The 17,560-nt window shown below is 34.1% G+C and overlaps 1 protein-coding gene across 10 annotated transcripts in view; it reads right to left on the bottom strand.

Moving 5' to 3' along the window:
* Positions 1-17,560, bottom strand: part of CSNK1G3 (casein kinase 1 gamma 3) — a 103,256-nt gene that overhangs the window by 65,753 nt on the left and 19,943 nt on the right. For all 10 annotated transcript variants that reach the window (XM_037138234.2, XM_037138236.2, XM_037138238.2 and 7 more), the window contains exons 2-3: positions 10,184-10,610; positions 2,981-3,021 (exon numbers count right to left, since the gene is read on the bottom strand). In XM_037138234.2, coding sequence (XP_036994129.1) covers positions 2,981-3,021; positions 10,184-10,361 — 219 coding nt within the window. In that variant the 5' untranslated portion in view covers positions 10,362-10,610. The remainder of the gene's footprint in view (positions 1-2,980; positions 3,022-10,183; positions 10,611-17,560) is intronic.

The following is a 17,560-nucleotide window of genomic DNA, read 5'->3' as shown; positions in this document are numbered from 1 at the left end:
TTCTGGGAAAATTGTGGGTGTGTTTCCCCTGCCCCACCCATCTTGGTCTGCCCCAGCTTATTTTCAATAATGTATAGTTCCTGATGAACTAACTGTCCATTTCAAGGCAGGGGCCAATCTGTGTAAGAGGATCAGCTCTTTCCTGCTTGGTACTGATAGCAGCTCTGTGTGCACGCTGAGGCTGGGCAAGGCCCTTACTCCCCCTTGCTGCACCAATTTCTGATCTCTCTGCTTTGCTGGCCTCAGTAGAACAGAGCCTTAGGAACAAGTATGTTTTGTCTCCCTGCAAGTTCAAAATGGGCCTGTTAGGCATTTTTCTTTCTGTCTTTCTCTTGCAAATATGCTCCCTGCGGAGGGTTCCTGAGCCTGTCCTGCCTGTTCTGCAAGAGGTGGGGGTTGGAGATGCACCCTTCCTTCCCAGAGGATAGATCTCCACTGAAGAAGGGGGCCTGTCTGGCTGTAAATAATCTCAGGTGCTCCACTCCTACCCACCCAGTTCTCAGCCCACTGTGCTTGCAGCAGATACAGTCCCAAACTCTCCACTCTGCACAACCTCCAGCATGCTTGCCACACCAGGCTGAGGCCACAATCTCTCTGCCCACCTACAGTCAGTGGGATTATACCATGTCCTCAATACTTTCTTTCCACTTGCTAGCAGTACAGCTGCACAGGAGGTCTCTGCCCAGCACACCTCCATTCCCCTTTTGAAAAGTCTCTCTAGGCACTCACAACCGCAGTCCTGAGTCACTATCAGGCTGTATGTACACACCACCTCTCCAAAAAGCCAAAAGTCTCTCAGTCATGGCTGGTCACATCCTGCCTCCTCCACCTGACCCAGGGGCAGACAGAATTCCTCTTTCACTGGCACTCTCCCAGTTGGTATTTGCCACTGCAGCTATGGATGTGCTGCTCGCTGTTATGTGTATACAGTCTGCATCTCCCAGACTTTGTGTATCCAAGTCACTCCTAGCCCAGGTCTGGGGAGTTCTCGGCCCTGGGAGGAAAAGGAGCTGCAAAGCTGTAATTTCTCACTAGGCTATCCATGCTGCAGGTGGTATGCATGGGGTATTTCCCCTTCACCCTATAAAATCTCCTTACCCTCCACTGTGAGGCATCTTCTGCATTCCTTGGCTTCCAAACTTCATGTTAGCTAAAATTCTGTTGAATGTTCAGTTTATTTTTCGAAAGGTCAGCCAAGTATCCATGTTGGGGACAAGAGCAAGTGGACTCGGCTTCCACATATTTGGCCACCATTTTCTCAGTCTCCCACATTTCTATTCATGTGTGCCACCCCCATTCCCAACACCACGTGATGTCTAGATTCTAGATAACTGGCATAGAACACAGAAAAAGGAAGAATCCCAAAGAAACAAAAGTTGGTAATACCATTCAAACAATGTCCAATCCCTGCATTCTGAGCCTCCTTGTTGTGAGTCATACAACTAACTCCTCTTGTCCTGATTTCATGTTCATGAGGGAAGCTTGTCATTTTAACTTAGCTTTCTATGTATATGAGCCTATAGAAAAATAACATTATTTAAACTGATTTAGGCATTCTGAACCTATAACAGTAAAATACTTCATTGTAAAATTAGAAAATAGAGACCTGGCTGGTGTGACTCAGTGGCTTGTGCGCCCGCCCGCGAACCAAAAGGTTGCTAGTCAGATTCCCAGTCGGGGTACATGCCTGGGTTGCAGGCTGGGTCCCCAGTAGGAAATGTGTGAGAAACAACCACACACTGACGTTTCTCTCCCTCTCTTTCTCCCTCCCTTCCCCTCTCTCTCTAAAAGTAAATAGATAAAATCTTTTTAAAAATAAAAAATTAGAAATGAACTCTTCCTAAATATTTCTGAAAACTTGAGGGACTGCGTGAATTGACTGAATTTACCTCTGTCACCATTAACAATGGTGATCATAATGAGATAAACAAACCAGATTTTCTGACATAGAGCCAAGAAGCAGACTTTAAAACCAAGATCACCTCCTCTAGGTAAATGCCAGGCCAAATCCACATGTCAGCCAGCCAGTCTTTGTGGCACCACAACCCTACTGTACACCTTATTTCCTAGATAAAATAAACACTTGTTGTAATGAAATTTGGTCTACACTCACAAATATGCTCAAAATTAAGTAGTACAATTTCAAGCTTATCACAAAAGATTTTCTATTTCTTCCACTTGCCTCTTCCTCTAATCATCCTTTATATATTAATCTCACATTACCTTACTGCAGTGGTTATATTGTCAGGGACAAGATTGAGAATGTCGGGCAGACTGGAGAAACAAAGCCATACTTTAACCTTTTGGAAACCTGACTAGAATACCAGATAGAAAAGATGTGCCAAAAAATATATGTTATAAAAATTTCCAGATCCCAACTCTTCCAAAAAAAGGAGATGCTTTAGAGCTGTCATACCAGGCACATTTAGGACTTCAGGACAGTCCCATGAGAGTGTGCTTTCCTTGCTGTCCTCCACCTACATCACGCATTTCTGAATCCCTAAAGGTCAAGCGGTAGCAACCTTTATAATATTTAAAATATCAATAGAAGAATAGAGATTTCAGAAGCTACCTGGAAATTGTTTCAAAGAATCCTAAATTAAAAGGGCACTTTTGTTCAAATGTATGAATCAGAAAGAGAAATCTTGATTTCTAATTTTTACCTAATTAAAAATGGCAATATGCCAGCTTCCTTCAATTAAAAATAGCACCAAAATTCAAAAATTCAATTCTGTAATGCTGCCAAAGTAAAGAGATTGCGTTTTCTTGGCATAGGAAGACACCAACATCCTACACCTTATCATATACTTGAGAAGCCTGATGACACTAGGAGATAAGTAACAAAAGATTAGTTTTGCCTGTCGCTTTCCCAATAAACACTCAAGTTATAAATAATATGAAAATGTAAAAAGTAACTAAAATATAGGTTAATCATTAAAGAAATTAAAAGGAATTAAGGAAAAATAAGACATGAACTTACCAGTTTAATCGCCACATATTCATTTGTATATAAATTTTTCCCTTAAAAAAAAGAAAGAAATGTTAGATTTTACCAGTAACTAATTTTTAAAGATATATTATAGCAAACTGCACTCTATGTGAAAAAAGAAAAGAACACATATAATGCACTTAGAGAAAGCGTAGGTTGCTTCCAACTATGTAACAAAAGCCTCAGTGATGAGGAAATACTAATCAGCTCAATAACATATTTAGTATTGCCCAGAACTCAGAATAGAAAGTGATACTAATAAATACATCAGCCCACTTACAAAAATAGAATCTTATTTTGTCGGAATATTGTACATAACTTATTAAAGTAATCAAGAGTTGAACACAACGCTAACAAAATTTCAAAACCAGAACTCCTATATAAAAACAGAAATACAAATTCCTCTCCCAATCACCACCTCATTTCCAAATCATCATTATGAACTGTAATCTTGTTGGGGTTCATATATAATACAGTAAAGAGAATAAATACATGGAAAAATCAATAACATATTTGAAATAAAACAGTATTATTCAATTATTAGTTCTGATAAACTAGCTAAGTACTTTGAGAGGGAAAAAAGTTATTAGCACTTGTATAACCAAATTAAATCCCAAATATTTTGAGTTAGATACAAAGCACAAAACAAGAATATTTTTATTTTTAAATTTATTTTTCAATTACAGTTGACATCCAATATTATTTTAGTGTCAGTTGTACAACAGGGATTACACATTTATGTACCTTAGAAAGTTATCCCCTAACTCTAGTACTCATCTGACATGGTACATAAGGTATTATAACATTAATAACTAATTCCCTATGCTATACTTTATATCCCTCTATTTTTATAACTGCCAATTTATACTTCTTAATCTCTTCACTTTTTTCTACCCATCCCCAAACCCCAAGTCTCAGTCTGGCAACCATCAATTTGTTCTCTGTATCTATGAGTTTGTTTCTGTTTTCTTTGTTCATTTATTTTGTTTACTAGTCACCACATATAAGTAAAATCATATGGTATTTGTCTTTCTTGGACTTATTTCACCTAGAATAATACCCTCTAGGTCCATCCATGTTGTTGCAAATGGCAAGTCCTCATTCTTTTTTATGGTTGAGTAATAATCCTAGTATATATGTACCATATCTTCTTTATCTGTTCTTCTATCAATGGACACTGAGGTTTTTTCCACATCTTGACTATTGTAAATAATGCTGCAATGAACACAGGGGTGCATATATCTGAGGAAAATATTTATCAGCCCAATATATGGAAGATTTTTCTCAGTATTAAAAGTGGAAAAAAATTAAAAGGTCAGATTTATACAGATTTGATTGCATAGAATATTTTAAGTTTTTCATGTTGGAAAAAACCTACCAAAAAGACAGGTAAATGACAAACCAGAATAAACATTTAACATCATTCGTATGTAAAGAATTCAAATGAGGCCCTGGCTGGTGTAGCTCAGTGGATTGAGCATGGGCCTATGAACCAGAGTATTGCGGTTAGATTCCCAGTCAGGGCACATGCCTGGGTTGCAGGCCAGTTCCCAGCAGGAGATGCACAAGGGGCAACCACACATTGATATTTCTCTCCCTTTCTCCTTCCCTCCCGCTCTAGTGATAAATAAATTTTAAAGAAGAATTTAAATGAATTAATCTTTACAATAGCAAGTCGAAAATAATCTAAAAAGGCCCAATGGGTGAATATCTGTAGCCCAAGTAAAATACTATGGAGAATTTTAAAAGCAATAAGTACATGAAGAAAATTTGATATGTAAATTTGTTTCTTTACAAATACAGTTAAAAAGAATAAAAATAGAGTGTATAATTTCTGAATTGCTAGTATTCTCCATAAGCGTGTAAAATTTTTATTTAAAAAATACAACTATGATAGGTTTATTGTCGTTTTTATTTTTAACAACTGTGATAATAACTGAACCTGGCCACACTGGCCACTGAACACAGAACAGACATGCATCAACTTTCACACATGTGATTTTCCAGCATAACCTACCTAACTTCCTTTTATAAAGCAGCTAATGAATGGCAATAAAACTTCTGGACAAAACCTCAAGTCTTAGATGTGTTGCCTCCATTGTACAGCAGTTTGTTCATATAAATACTATAATACTTTTCTGAATTTTATCCTTATTTTATAAAAATAAATGAAAAAATAAAAGAGCATTCATACTGAACTAAACAGCATATGTCTCATAAACCCATTATAATTATCAGAAAAATGGACCTCAACAAGAGTATCAAAAGTGGTGAATGTTAAGCTGTATTCAGGTACTTGTTGAGCCCATATTTTTATAAATTATAAATCATATATTTTTAGTCAGTAAGTTTAGCATTTAGCTGTACTTTCATGCACATTTTCAAGAATATTTTATGTATGAAAAATTTAGGTTTCCTCTAAAAAGTATATAGTGAATAATTTAATCTTAGAGAAATGCTGCCTAACAAAGAAACAATTCAATTTTGAGTTCAAAGATGTAATTTGTATTTTCTCAAGCCATTATGATCTTTTCATGATTATTTTATATGTGATACTTATTTACATGTACATGAGGGCTAAATATTTACAGGAGACAAGAAATCAGGTTTAATACAGACTCCACAGAACCAAAATATACCAAATTCTCCTAAAAGTACTTTTTGTTGACATTTATTTGTCAACATTTGTTGACAAATGTCTACTTTTATATCACAGCAGAAAGCACTAAATCCTAAAAGCATGATCTCTTCTTGAACATTAGAGATTTTGCTGAACTTTGAGGCTTATATTTACAAACATGAACAATGATTAAACAATACTTCCAATGCAATTTTGTCATCTAGCACAGGCATAGAGCTGGCTTTTAATCAATATTTGTTATTTGCATCACCAAACAAATGATACACACACTATGTGTTTTTGTATACAGTACGAGTGAGAGAGGAATGTATGTGTAGAGGGAATCCAGTTAAGAGAAGGCTACAAGTAGACTGGTTCTAGCTAACTGATGTTTTAGTCCAATTTTAGAAGCTATTCCCAATAGAAATTTGTACCACATTAATCTTTAAAATATCCTTGTGCCATTTTTGTAGTATATGGATAATAATTAGAAAACCGGTATGTTCCATAAAAACAATGTATGTGTTTATAGCAGGAACCTCGTTACCCACCAGTATCTATGCCCCACCTTCTATAAAAACAGAATGCCCTGATTTTTTAATGGTTATCCAGCTAGAGACTACATTTCTAGCCTGTTTCATACTGTGTGGCCATTAAGTTCTGGATATTAGGTATCACTACAAAATCCCAAGAAAAAAGGTTCTCCTATTCCTTCTTCTTCTTGCTGGCTGGGAGCAACAACTGGAGCAAACGCCTTATGCACAGAGACCAAAGCCACATACTGAGGATGCAGAGGTACCCTGACGGCCTTGGGTGCTCTCCGTCTGGTTTGTGTTATAAAAGAAAAGAAAACTATTTTGCTTCACACCATTTTGTTATAGCATCATAGTCTATTCCTTATTATTACATTCTTCAGATAAGATATATAGTATGCTTCAGTTAGGAACAGTTGAAAAAATCAATAAACATAATAATGATGAACCCATTTAAACCTACGTATTTACTTGATATATAACATAAAGCCTGCAGAATTTTCAACAATTCTTAAATATAAACAATAATATAGACTTATGAGCTATACAGAAATAAGAACAAAAATAAAAGACGTTATGAAAACTCCTGTGTCATACTTAATTATGTCAAAATTTTACAATATTTTATTCATAAAGTGATATTTAATACTCTTGTGCTGTTTTTTTTTTAAATGTGATACTCAGTCAGGTGTAACCACAATAGGGGACAAAAAAGAGGCTCAGAAAAACAATGTGTATTATGCTCATAAGTCCTCCAGGACAGATCACGGGAAGCATAATGTTTTGGTCAGGATGTAGAAGGCAGAAGCAAGGAAAGAGCTTAGGCCAAGGCCTTCGGTTTCCATGGGAAAGGCAAGGCAGTGCAGGATAAAGAATTTAGAACTGACTAGTTTGATTAATTCTGGTAGCAAATAATTCTGGTGGCCTCTGGACTAAATAGGCGGTTCTCTAGATGCCTTGTACCTAGCCATGAAACGATTAAGAAAGAAGACTGCCTCCCAGAGTGTAAAACCCAGATAGAGGAGATACAGCTCTGGACGGTTTAGTTTGCATATCCAAGACATGACCCCAACTGAGAACTGGCTAGCCCCAGGAAGAGCAATCTCTCCCCAGCCAGAAAGGTTTGGCAAGATGTCAAAACATCTTAAAGCATACACAAAATGTATAAAACATATAGAGAATACATAAAACATGCAGAAAAAAATATATATATATACAGTATAATTCTGCATTTTAGCTAGCTATATTTGGTCTCATTCAATGCCTGTTAAAAACATTTATAGGGGTTTCAGTGACTGTCTAAGCTAGAAAATACATCTACTAACATGCAGAATGCAAGCATTACTACCAATACATATAAAAATATAATAAAACCAAAATATATTAATTCATCATTTTCCAATAAAAAATAGATAAACTGATGGTAAAGAATTTGCCTAAAATTAATTTCAGACTATTGTTTAAGATGTTTATGTTTTAAAAATCTCAACACTAATTTTTCATACCTAACTTTATTTTTTAAATAATTACCCATAAAAATAGTTTGATCAGTGAGTAAATACTGTCTCTTCTTGGTGCATTTGGGATTGTGTGGAGGTGCAACTCCTATTTAGCGTCCAAGAAGTTTGGACCACAGGCAGTGGAACAGTCCTCTAAAAAATAAAAAATACAAAAAATAAAAACACCTGTCCAACCCAAACTGCCAATAGCAACTTTGTTGAAAACCACTTACATACAATATGTATAGCTTATATTTTCTTACCCAAAAAGTAATCACAAAAGTTTTAGTGCCAGAAATCAAATGTCTGAGATGTGTCATAAATGTGGTTTTAAAAAGGCACTTTAAGAATCTAAACCAGCTTTTGATAAGCATGTTTATCCAGGTATGAAAAGAATAATGCTTATAATAACTTTTTCTGCCTTAAAAAAAGAAGTAAAATGTCCCATTAGTAATGTTCAAGTGTCAAAAGTATATTATAAATATACATAAAACACAGATACATATATATAACATTTAAATAAACATATATAAATATATAATAAACATCCAAAGATAAAATAAGTAGATACAGATAGATAGGTAGGTAATAGATGGATAAATGGATGGATGGACTAACAAATCATCTTATTACTATTACTCTCCTCCTTATTCATAGACTACTGCTTTTCAGTATATAGCATATTAGCTTATATAGCATATATTCAGTATATAGCATACATAGCATATATTCATAGATTCCTGCTTTTCAGTATATAGCATATATAGCTTCAGTATATGGGACATAAGAGTTTTTTATGTTGCATTGGTTAAAATGGTTCAGGAGATTTCTTTGTGTATATATACACATACACACACATACATACACACTGCAGATATGTAGATGCACGTAGTTATTTTGAAATGAATCCTATGAAACCAATTTTAAATAAAAGTGACCAAAGTATTATATAGTATTATATTCATATATACAATAGACAGATATAATGCAAACATATATAATTTAATACATAACTGTAGAATTAATTTATATAAATTTAAGAATATGTACATATAACATGCCATAATTTTAATTTTTAAAAAGAATTATCTTGATACCATATTTTAAAAGAACAGAATCATCATTTACCTAAAATATGCAGGTATAGTGCTAATCCTTTTATATTGTCACCTAATTTAATCTTTGCAATAATGTACATAATGGAAATAATACCATTTTAAAATTGAGGAATTTGAGGCCCTGTATAGTTAAGTGACTTATGTGTTCCATAATGCTAGGAGCAATAATTATATTTTTCAGTGTATTATCAGGGCCTAATCATGCCTGACACATAATAAACATGCAATAAATTCTGAATGGATGGATGATGGTGCTCAAAGTTAGACAAGTAAATAAACTGGTTTTTCTAAGTCCCAAATCAGAAACAGCTTAAGAAATTAAAAATACCTAATTCAATATCCTTCAAAAAATATCAGTCGCCCTTTAAAACATTTGAGTCCCTACTAAAATGCAAAAGAGTATTCCAGTCACATCATATTACAGCAATATACAACATATGTCATTACCTTTTACTTGCTTGCCTCACTTAAAGATTTAATGTATGGTACATTAACTACACAAAACACTAATAAAATGAGAGAATAATGACAAATTAGGGTATTTTTACAAAATGAAAGGAAAAGTAGTTGAGTACATAAACACACCGTTGAACTTATCTCTAACAAGTAGAGTTGGATCTAAGAAAATGTGACGGCAAGTCTTTTCTTTTTATTTCCTAAACTTCCTCTATTGGTGGTCCATTAACCAGAGCCCTCAAGGTACCTCAATACTGACTCCCATATAACCATGCTGCCCTCCTTGTTTCTGCTCAGTAAACATGACATCTCTAATAAAAGTTAAAAATCTAGATTTTGGTTCTGCGCCTATCATTAAATTGCTGTTTGACGTTTGGCAGGTAACCTTGCCTGAGTTTCAATTTCCTTAAATGTAGAGTTTGGAAGTTTAATTGTATCAATGTTTCTCAAACATGCCTGATTATAAAAATAAACTGAATCAACCTTTGTATCTCCCACTCTGAGCCCTGTCCTGGATACACTCTGGGGGGTGGAATAAGTTACAACAACATAAATTTTACTGATTTTTATGGAGTTTCAGTATAATACCTCAACTTTAAGCCATACATATTCTCCAAAAGTGATCAGTTACTAAATTTCAGATCTGAAAAAGTAGCCTAAACACAATTATCATTCCTAAGTAATACAGTGCAAAGGCTTCCCTGGCACCTATTTCAGCCTTCTATGACTTTTCAATTTACTTTCTTTTTCTCACATTCTGCATGGTTAATCTCAAGCAAATCGATATTCCCATATAAAGAATTCTTCACAAATGAACATTCAAGTACATTAAAAATTTCCCAACTTCTATATTCTTTAAAATTACAACAAACTAAACAATAACTAAATCATTTTCAACAGAAAGTATCCATTTTAAAAAATGCTTCCAACATTTTTTTATAAAAGAATAAACAAAAAAAGAATCTTACCTAATCGTAGTTCTCCAAAATTGCCACATCCAATTTTTTTTCCAACTCTGAAATTAGGTCCAACCATTAAAACTCCAGAGGATGAAGACCCAGTTCCTCGAGTGTTGTGTCCCGATCGACCACTAGGTCGAGCCATTCTATCATCTGATTTGTCCTTGTCTTTCTTTTTATTATCCATATCAAGTTTCTGGTACTCCACTTTGAATTCTTTAATCAAGACAAGTACACTGAAATAGGGTATTGTGAGAATAGGTACATCACTAGGTCACTGTACCAGGTGGGTAATGTTAACATTCAAATTAACAGTAGGTAGTCAATTAACTGGTGCGTGTTCATCCCATTCGTAAAATTTTTCTCAGTTGTCTTTTCAGCAAAACATGTCTTCAAAATTTTATTTTCAATGATGTGCACTGATGATGATAGGGAGCTAAAACAAAAAAGAAAATTAGTCACCTTAAAGCATTCAAAAAATGTATGTTTTGGAAGTTAATAACAAAGTTCAGGGAATGGATTACTGCTATTTATTTACTGATGCCTACTAAAACCAAGCTACAGTAGTCTCTTAAATTAATGATTATTCTTTGTTGCTATACTTTAATATGCAGATACCACAAAAAAGGAAGAAATCAAGGATTCAGCTGTATGTCTTAAAAATAAAAAGGTAACAAATGTACTCAGCATTTTATAAGCCAATATACATTCACTAAACTAAACCTTTCAATTTAAAATCATTTCAATACTAAAAACAATCCAGTAAGTCAATACAAAAATTTCAATTAAAAAGCAGAAAAAGAGAATATTTTGAAAATTAGTAAAATCTCAATAAAAATATCTCCATATGTTCATTGTTCATACACTTAATTTTCAAAGTCATTTTCAAATATATATTCCCATTTGATCTTCACTTATTCAAGTATTTATTACCCACCAGCTATACATTGGAATGGTGCTCAGAATTCATAATACAAAGATCATTCTTGCTACCTATCAAAAAAATTAATTATTAATGTAACATTTAAACTGGGTTTAAAAAATAAATGTACTTTTTCAATCAGACAAGAAGAAATAAAAGGCATCCAAACTGGAAAGGAAGAAATAAAACTGTCATTATTTGCAGATGACATAATACTGTATATATAAAACCCTAAAAATTCCACCAAAAAAACACTACCAGAACTGAAATATGAATTCAGTAAAGTAGCAGGATAAAAAATAAATGTTTAGAAATGAACTGCATTTTTATACACCAATAATGAACTATCAAAAAGGAAACTAAGAAAAACAATCTCATCCACAATTGCTTCAAAAAGAGTAAAGTACCTTGTAATAAATTAGCCAAGGATGTAAAAGCCATACTCAGAAAATTATAAGACACTGAAGAAAAGAATTGAAGAAGATACATATAAGTGGAAGCATATACCATGTTCATGGATAGGAAGTATTAACACTATTACAATGTCCATACTAACTAAAGCTATCTACACATTCAATGCAATTCCTACCATAGAACTAGAACAAATACTCCAAAAATTTATATGCAACCACAAAAGACCCCAAATATCCACAACAATTTTGAGAAAGAACAAAATAGAAAGAATCATACTACCTGATATCAAACTATACTACAAGACCATGGTAATCAAAACAGCATGGTACTGACACGAAAGCAGACATATAGATCAATGGAACAGAATAAAGAACTGAGAAATAAACCCATGCCTTTACGCTAAGTTAGTATTTGACAAAGGAGGCAAAAACATACAATGAAGTAAAGATATCCTATTTAATAAATGGTGTTGGGAATATTAAACAAATATATGTGCAAAAGACATAAAAACAGACCACCTTCCTTCACCATACACAAGAAAAAACTCAGAATGGATTAAAGACTTCAATGTTAGTCTCAAAACCACAAAAACCCTAAACAACATGGGGAGTAAAATGTCAGACATTTCTTATGGCAATATTTTTTCTGATATATCTCCTTGGACAAGGAGACCAAAAATAAACAAATGGGACTACATCAAACAAATTGGACTACATCAAACTAAAAAGTTTTTGCACAGCAAAGTAAACCATCTACAAAATACAAAGACAACCCACTGAATGAGAGAACATATTCACTAGTACATCTGATAAGGGAATACCCCAAATTTTTAAAACCTTGTAAAACTCAACACCAAAAAAAAAAAAAAAGCCAAACAATCCAGAAAAGGCAGAAAAGTGTACTTGAACAATTTTTAAAATGTTAAAAATAAATTAAGTAAATAAGTAAATAAATAAAAACCAAACAATCCAATTAAAAAATGGGCAATGTACCTGAATAGACACTTCTCCAAAGAGGACATGCAGATGGCCCATAGCCATATGGGAAAATGCTTGATGCAACTAATCACCAAAAAATGCAAATGAAAACCACAATGAAATACCACTTCACGCCTGTCAGAATGACTATCATCAGTAAATCAACAAAGAAATGTTGGCAAGGATGCAGAGAAAAGGGAACCTTTGTGCACGGTGGGTGGGAATGTACACTGGTGCAACCACTGTTGAAAGCAATATGGAGTTACCTCAAAAAATTAAAAATGGAACTGCTGTATGACCCAGTGATTCCACTTCTGGGAATTTATCCAAAGAAATCAGAAGGAATATATACACCCAAATGTTCATTGTAGTGTTATTTACAATAGCTAAGATTTGGAAGCAGCCCAAGTGTCCCTTAGTAAGTGGATAAAACAGCTATGCTACATCTACACAACGGAATACTACTTGGCTGTTAAAAAGGGAAATTTTACCCTTTGCAACAGCATGGATAGACCTGGAAAGCATTTCCCAGCATGGACAGACCTGGGAAATTTTACCCTTTGCAACAGCATCGATAGACCTGAAGAAAACCAGTCAGAGAAAGACAAGTACCATTATGATTTCACTCATAAGTGGAATCTAATGAACAAAATGAACTAACATGCAAAATAAATACATACTCATGGAGAGCAAGTTGACATCTGTGGGTCAGAGGAGAGATTTGGTAAAAAATAAATAAAGAGAAAGAACTCATGGGCACAGACTAACTGTGGTGATTGCCAGGAAGGAGATAAAGGAGGTCCTGAGGAGATAAATGATGATGGATAGAGATTTGACTTGGGGTAGTGAATACATAATACAGTGTGTATTTGGTGTGTTGTAGAATTATGTACCTAGAACCTGTATAATTTTGATAATCAGTGTCACTTCAATAAATTCAATTTTTAAAAAACTCACTGGATCTGTGAAGCTAATAAAATGAAAGAAAAATAGCAAAAACAATAATCTGGAGGAAGCAGATCATTCAAAAATCAGAAGAGAACAAAAAATAAAAACACTTAGATCTTCGGAGGCTTCTGAGAAAAACAATAATAGGATAAAAAAATAACACTACATTAAAAGGGATAGCCAAAAACAAAGTGGGGCAACAATTCTGATATGTAAAACAAAAATACAAAGGAAAAAATAAAGGATAAAAGAAAGAAGTCATTCAAAACCTCCAACTTCTAACTAATAATTGATATTAATAGGGAGGACAAAAAAATTTAGGAAAATAAAATTTCCAAAAAAATTTCCTGAGCTACAGAAAAATAAAAAAGCCCAGAGTGCTGATCAAAGAAAAGTAGCTTGAGAATACTACTTGGGTCTACTACAAGTCCTAACAGTGTAAAGATGGTTAATTGATTTTTAGCTTTTAGAATCCATCTTATCCAATAAAAATGCAAGATAAATATTACAGGAGAGAATAACCTTGACAGTGTTAAAATAACACTTCCAGTGACAGACACACAGGTGATAAAAGGGAGAAGAGGTAGAAGAATAGGGATAAGACCATCTGTACTTACAAAGTATAAAATAGAGAGATAATGTATAGTTTGCTAAAATAAATGTAAGAACATTATAAAGTGTCAAAGGTAAGCAACAGATGAAGTAAATATAGTAATTAGCCAACATTTAAAAACAGAATTGAAACAGGAGTATGTGATTTAAAAATCTCATTTCTCTTACCCTGGCCAGGTGGCTCAGTTGGTTGGAACATTGTCCCATGTACCAAAGGTTACAGGTTTGATTTCCAGTCAGGGTGCATACAGGAGGCAATTGATCTCTCTCTCTCTCTCTCTCTCTCTCTCTCTCTCTCTCTCTCTCTCTCTCTCAAATTAATAAAAATCATATCCTCAGATGAGGATTTAAAAAAAAATCTTACTACTCTTAAGTATAGAATGAAAACTTAATGCACCCACAAGGACTATTTTACTTCTTCCCGTCAGTTTGGTTTTATTTTTCTTGCCTAACTGAACTGGCTAGAACTCTCAGTATTATGGTGAGGACTATGATGGAAGCAGAAAGAGTGGGCATCCTTGTCTTCTTCCTGATTTTACAGGAAAAGCTTTCAACTTTTTGCCACTGAGTATGTTAGCTGTGAGCTTGTCATAGGTGACCATTATTTGAGGTTCATTCCTTCCATACTGAACATGTTGAGAGTTTTATCATGAAAAGACATTGAATTTTGTCAAATGTTTTTTCTGGACCTATTAAGATGATCATACAAATTTTATTCTTCATTAAGTTAATATGGTGTATCACATTGATTTTTTTTTTTTTTGCATGCTGAACCAGCCTTGCACAGTAAGGATAAATCCCACTTGATCACAGTATATGATAATTAAATATTCCTCTAAATTCAGTTTGCTAATATTTTGTTTAGGATTTTTACATCTATATTCATCTGGAATAATGGACTGCAATATTCTTTTCCTGCAGTGCCCTTATATGGCTTTAGTATTAGGGTAATGCTGGCCTCATGAAATGAGTTTAGGAGTGTTCCCTCTTCTTCAATTTTTTTCAAATAATTCAAGAAGCATTGGTGTTAATTCTTTAAATGTTTGGTAAAAATTCACCAGTAAAGCCATTTGGTCCCAGGCTTTTATATGTTCAGAGACTTTTTATTACTAATTTAATGTCCTTAGTAATTATAGGTCTATTCAGAGTTTCTATTTCTTCCTGATTCGGTCTGCACACACTGTATGTTTCTAGGACTTTACCTTTCTCCTCCAGATTACTTGATTTGTTGGCATATAATTACTCATAGTAGTCTCTTATAATCCTTTGTATTTCTGTGGTATAAGTTATAATATCTCCTCTTTTACTTCTGATTTGCTCAAATAAATGCTTTTTATTCTTTACTACAGGATAAACCTTTTTTGGTTAACATTACTAACAATGAATTCTATGAAAGAGAAATTATAAAAGTAATCCCATTTGCAATAGCATCAAAATGAATAAAATACTTAGAGGAGTAAATTTAATCAAGGAGATAAAAAAAACCTGTACACTGAAAACTGTAGACAATAATGAAAGAAAGTAAAAAAGATACAAATGCACTGCAAGATATCCCATGTTCTTGGAACCTGAAGAATTAATATAGTTAAAATATCTATACTCCTCAAAGTGATCTACAAATTCATTGGAATCCTTAACAAAATCCCAATGGCTTTTTCCAAAGATATAAAAAAAAATCCCAAGATTTGTATAGCACCACTAAATACTCCAAATATCTAAAGCAAACTTGAGGAAAAAAGAACAAAGATGAAAGTATCACACTTCCTGACTTCCATCTATATCACATAACTATCATGATCAAAACAGTATGTTATTGCCATAAAAACAAACACATAGATCAACAGAACAGAGATCCCAGAAATAAATTCATGCATATATGGTCAGCTAATGGAGAATCGAGAATGGACAATAGAGAAAGGACATCATTTATTTCTCTTCAATAAATGATGTACGGAAAATGACATATCAACATGCAAAAGAGTAGAAATGGACACCTATCTTACATCACTCACAGTAATTAACTTGTAATGGGTTAAAGACTAAAGGTGATACCTGAAACCTCAACTACTAGGAGAAAATAGAGGAGAAAGTTTCTTATTTTTACTATATTTTACTGATTATGCTATTACAGTGGTCCCAAATTTCCCCTTTTTAATCCCCTTCGCCCAGCATACCCCACTCCCTCTGGCAATTCCTCCCATATGTTCATGTCCATGAGTCATGCATGTAAATTCTTTGGCAACTCCATGTCCTATACTGTTCTTAACATCCCCTTGCCTATTCTGTAACTTCCAGTTCATACTTCTTAATCCCTACATCTTTACCGCCATTCCCCCAAGCCCCCCTCCCAAACTGGCAACCATCCAAATGTTCTCCATATCTATGATTTTGTTTTCTGTTCTGCTTTTTGCTTAGTTGGGTTTTTTTTTTTAGATTCAATAGTTGGTAGTTATATATCTATTGTCACTTTAATGTTCATAGTTTTTATCTTGTTTTTCTCAAATAAGTCCCTTTAACATTTCATATAATGGTTTGATGGATGAACCAAAGGTTCAACCAAAGAAAAAAGTATGAACCTTTTTCTTTACCTTGTCTGTGAAGCACTTTATCTGCCCTTCAATTCCAAAAGAAAGCTTTGCTGGGTACAGTAATCTTTATTGTAGGTTCTTGCTTTTCATCATTTTGAATACTTCTCACCAATCCTTTCTAGCCTGCAAAGTTTCTTTTGAGAAATCAGCTGACAGTCTTTAGGGACTCCTCTGTGGGTAACTATGTGCTTTTCTCTTGCTGCTTTTAGGATTCTCTCTTTATCTTTAACCTCCGGCATTTTAGTTATAATGTGTCTTAGTGTGGTCCTCTTTGTGTCCATCTTGTCTGGGATTCTCTCTGCCTTCTGGACTTGAATGTCGATTTCCTTCACCAAATTAGGGAAGTTTTCTTTCACTATTTTTTCAAATAGGCTTTTAATTTCTTGCTCATTCTCTTCTCCTTCTGGCATCCCTATAAGGCAAATGTTGGACCTCTTGAAGTTGCCCTAGAGGCTCCTTACACTATCCTCTTTTTTTTTAGATTCTTTTTTCTTCTTCCTGTTCTGACTGGATGTCTTTTGCTTATGTTGCAAATAATTGATTTTATTCTCAGCTTCATCCACTCTGCTGTTGACTGCCTGTTAATTATTCATATTTCAATGACTGCATCCTTCATTTCTGACTAGATAATTTCGTGCTGTGTGTACCCACTGAGTTCCGTGAGCATCCCTGCACTATGACTCTGATAGATTGTTTATCTCTATTTTGTTTAGCATTTTTCCCCAGAGTTTTGTTCTGTTACTTCATTTGGGCCATATTTCTTTGTCTCTTCATTTTGGCAGTCTCCTTGTGTTTATTTCTATGTATTAGATAGAGTTGCTTTGAACTCCTGTCTTGGTTGCATAGCCTAATATAGTAGGTATCCTGTAAGTAGGTGTCCAGTGGCACAGCCTCCCATATCACTCAAGCTAAGTGCTCCCTCTGT

Source organism: Artibeus jamaicensis, unplaced genomic scaffold (assembly GCF_021234435.1).
Source record: "Artibeus jamaicensis isolate MK-2021 breed Jamaican fruit bat unplaced genomic scaffold, CSHL_Jam_final contig_402, whole genome shotgun sequence".
Lineage (NCBI taxonomy): Eukaryota > Metazoa > Chordata > Mammalia > Chiroptera > Phyllostomidae > Artibeus > Artibeus jamaicensis.
The sequence above is the reverse complement of the archived record's forward strand: the minus strand, read 5'-3'. Positions and strand labels throughout refer to the sequence as shown.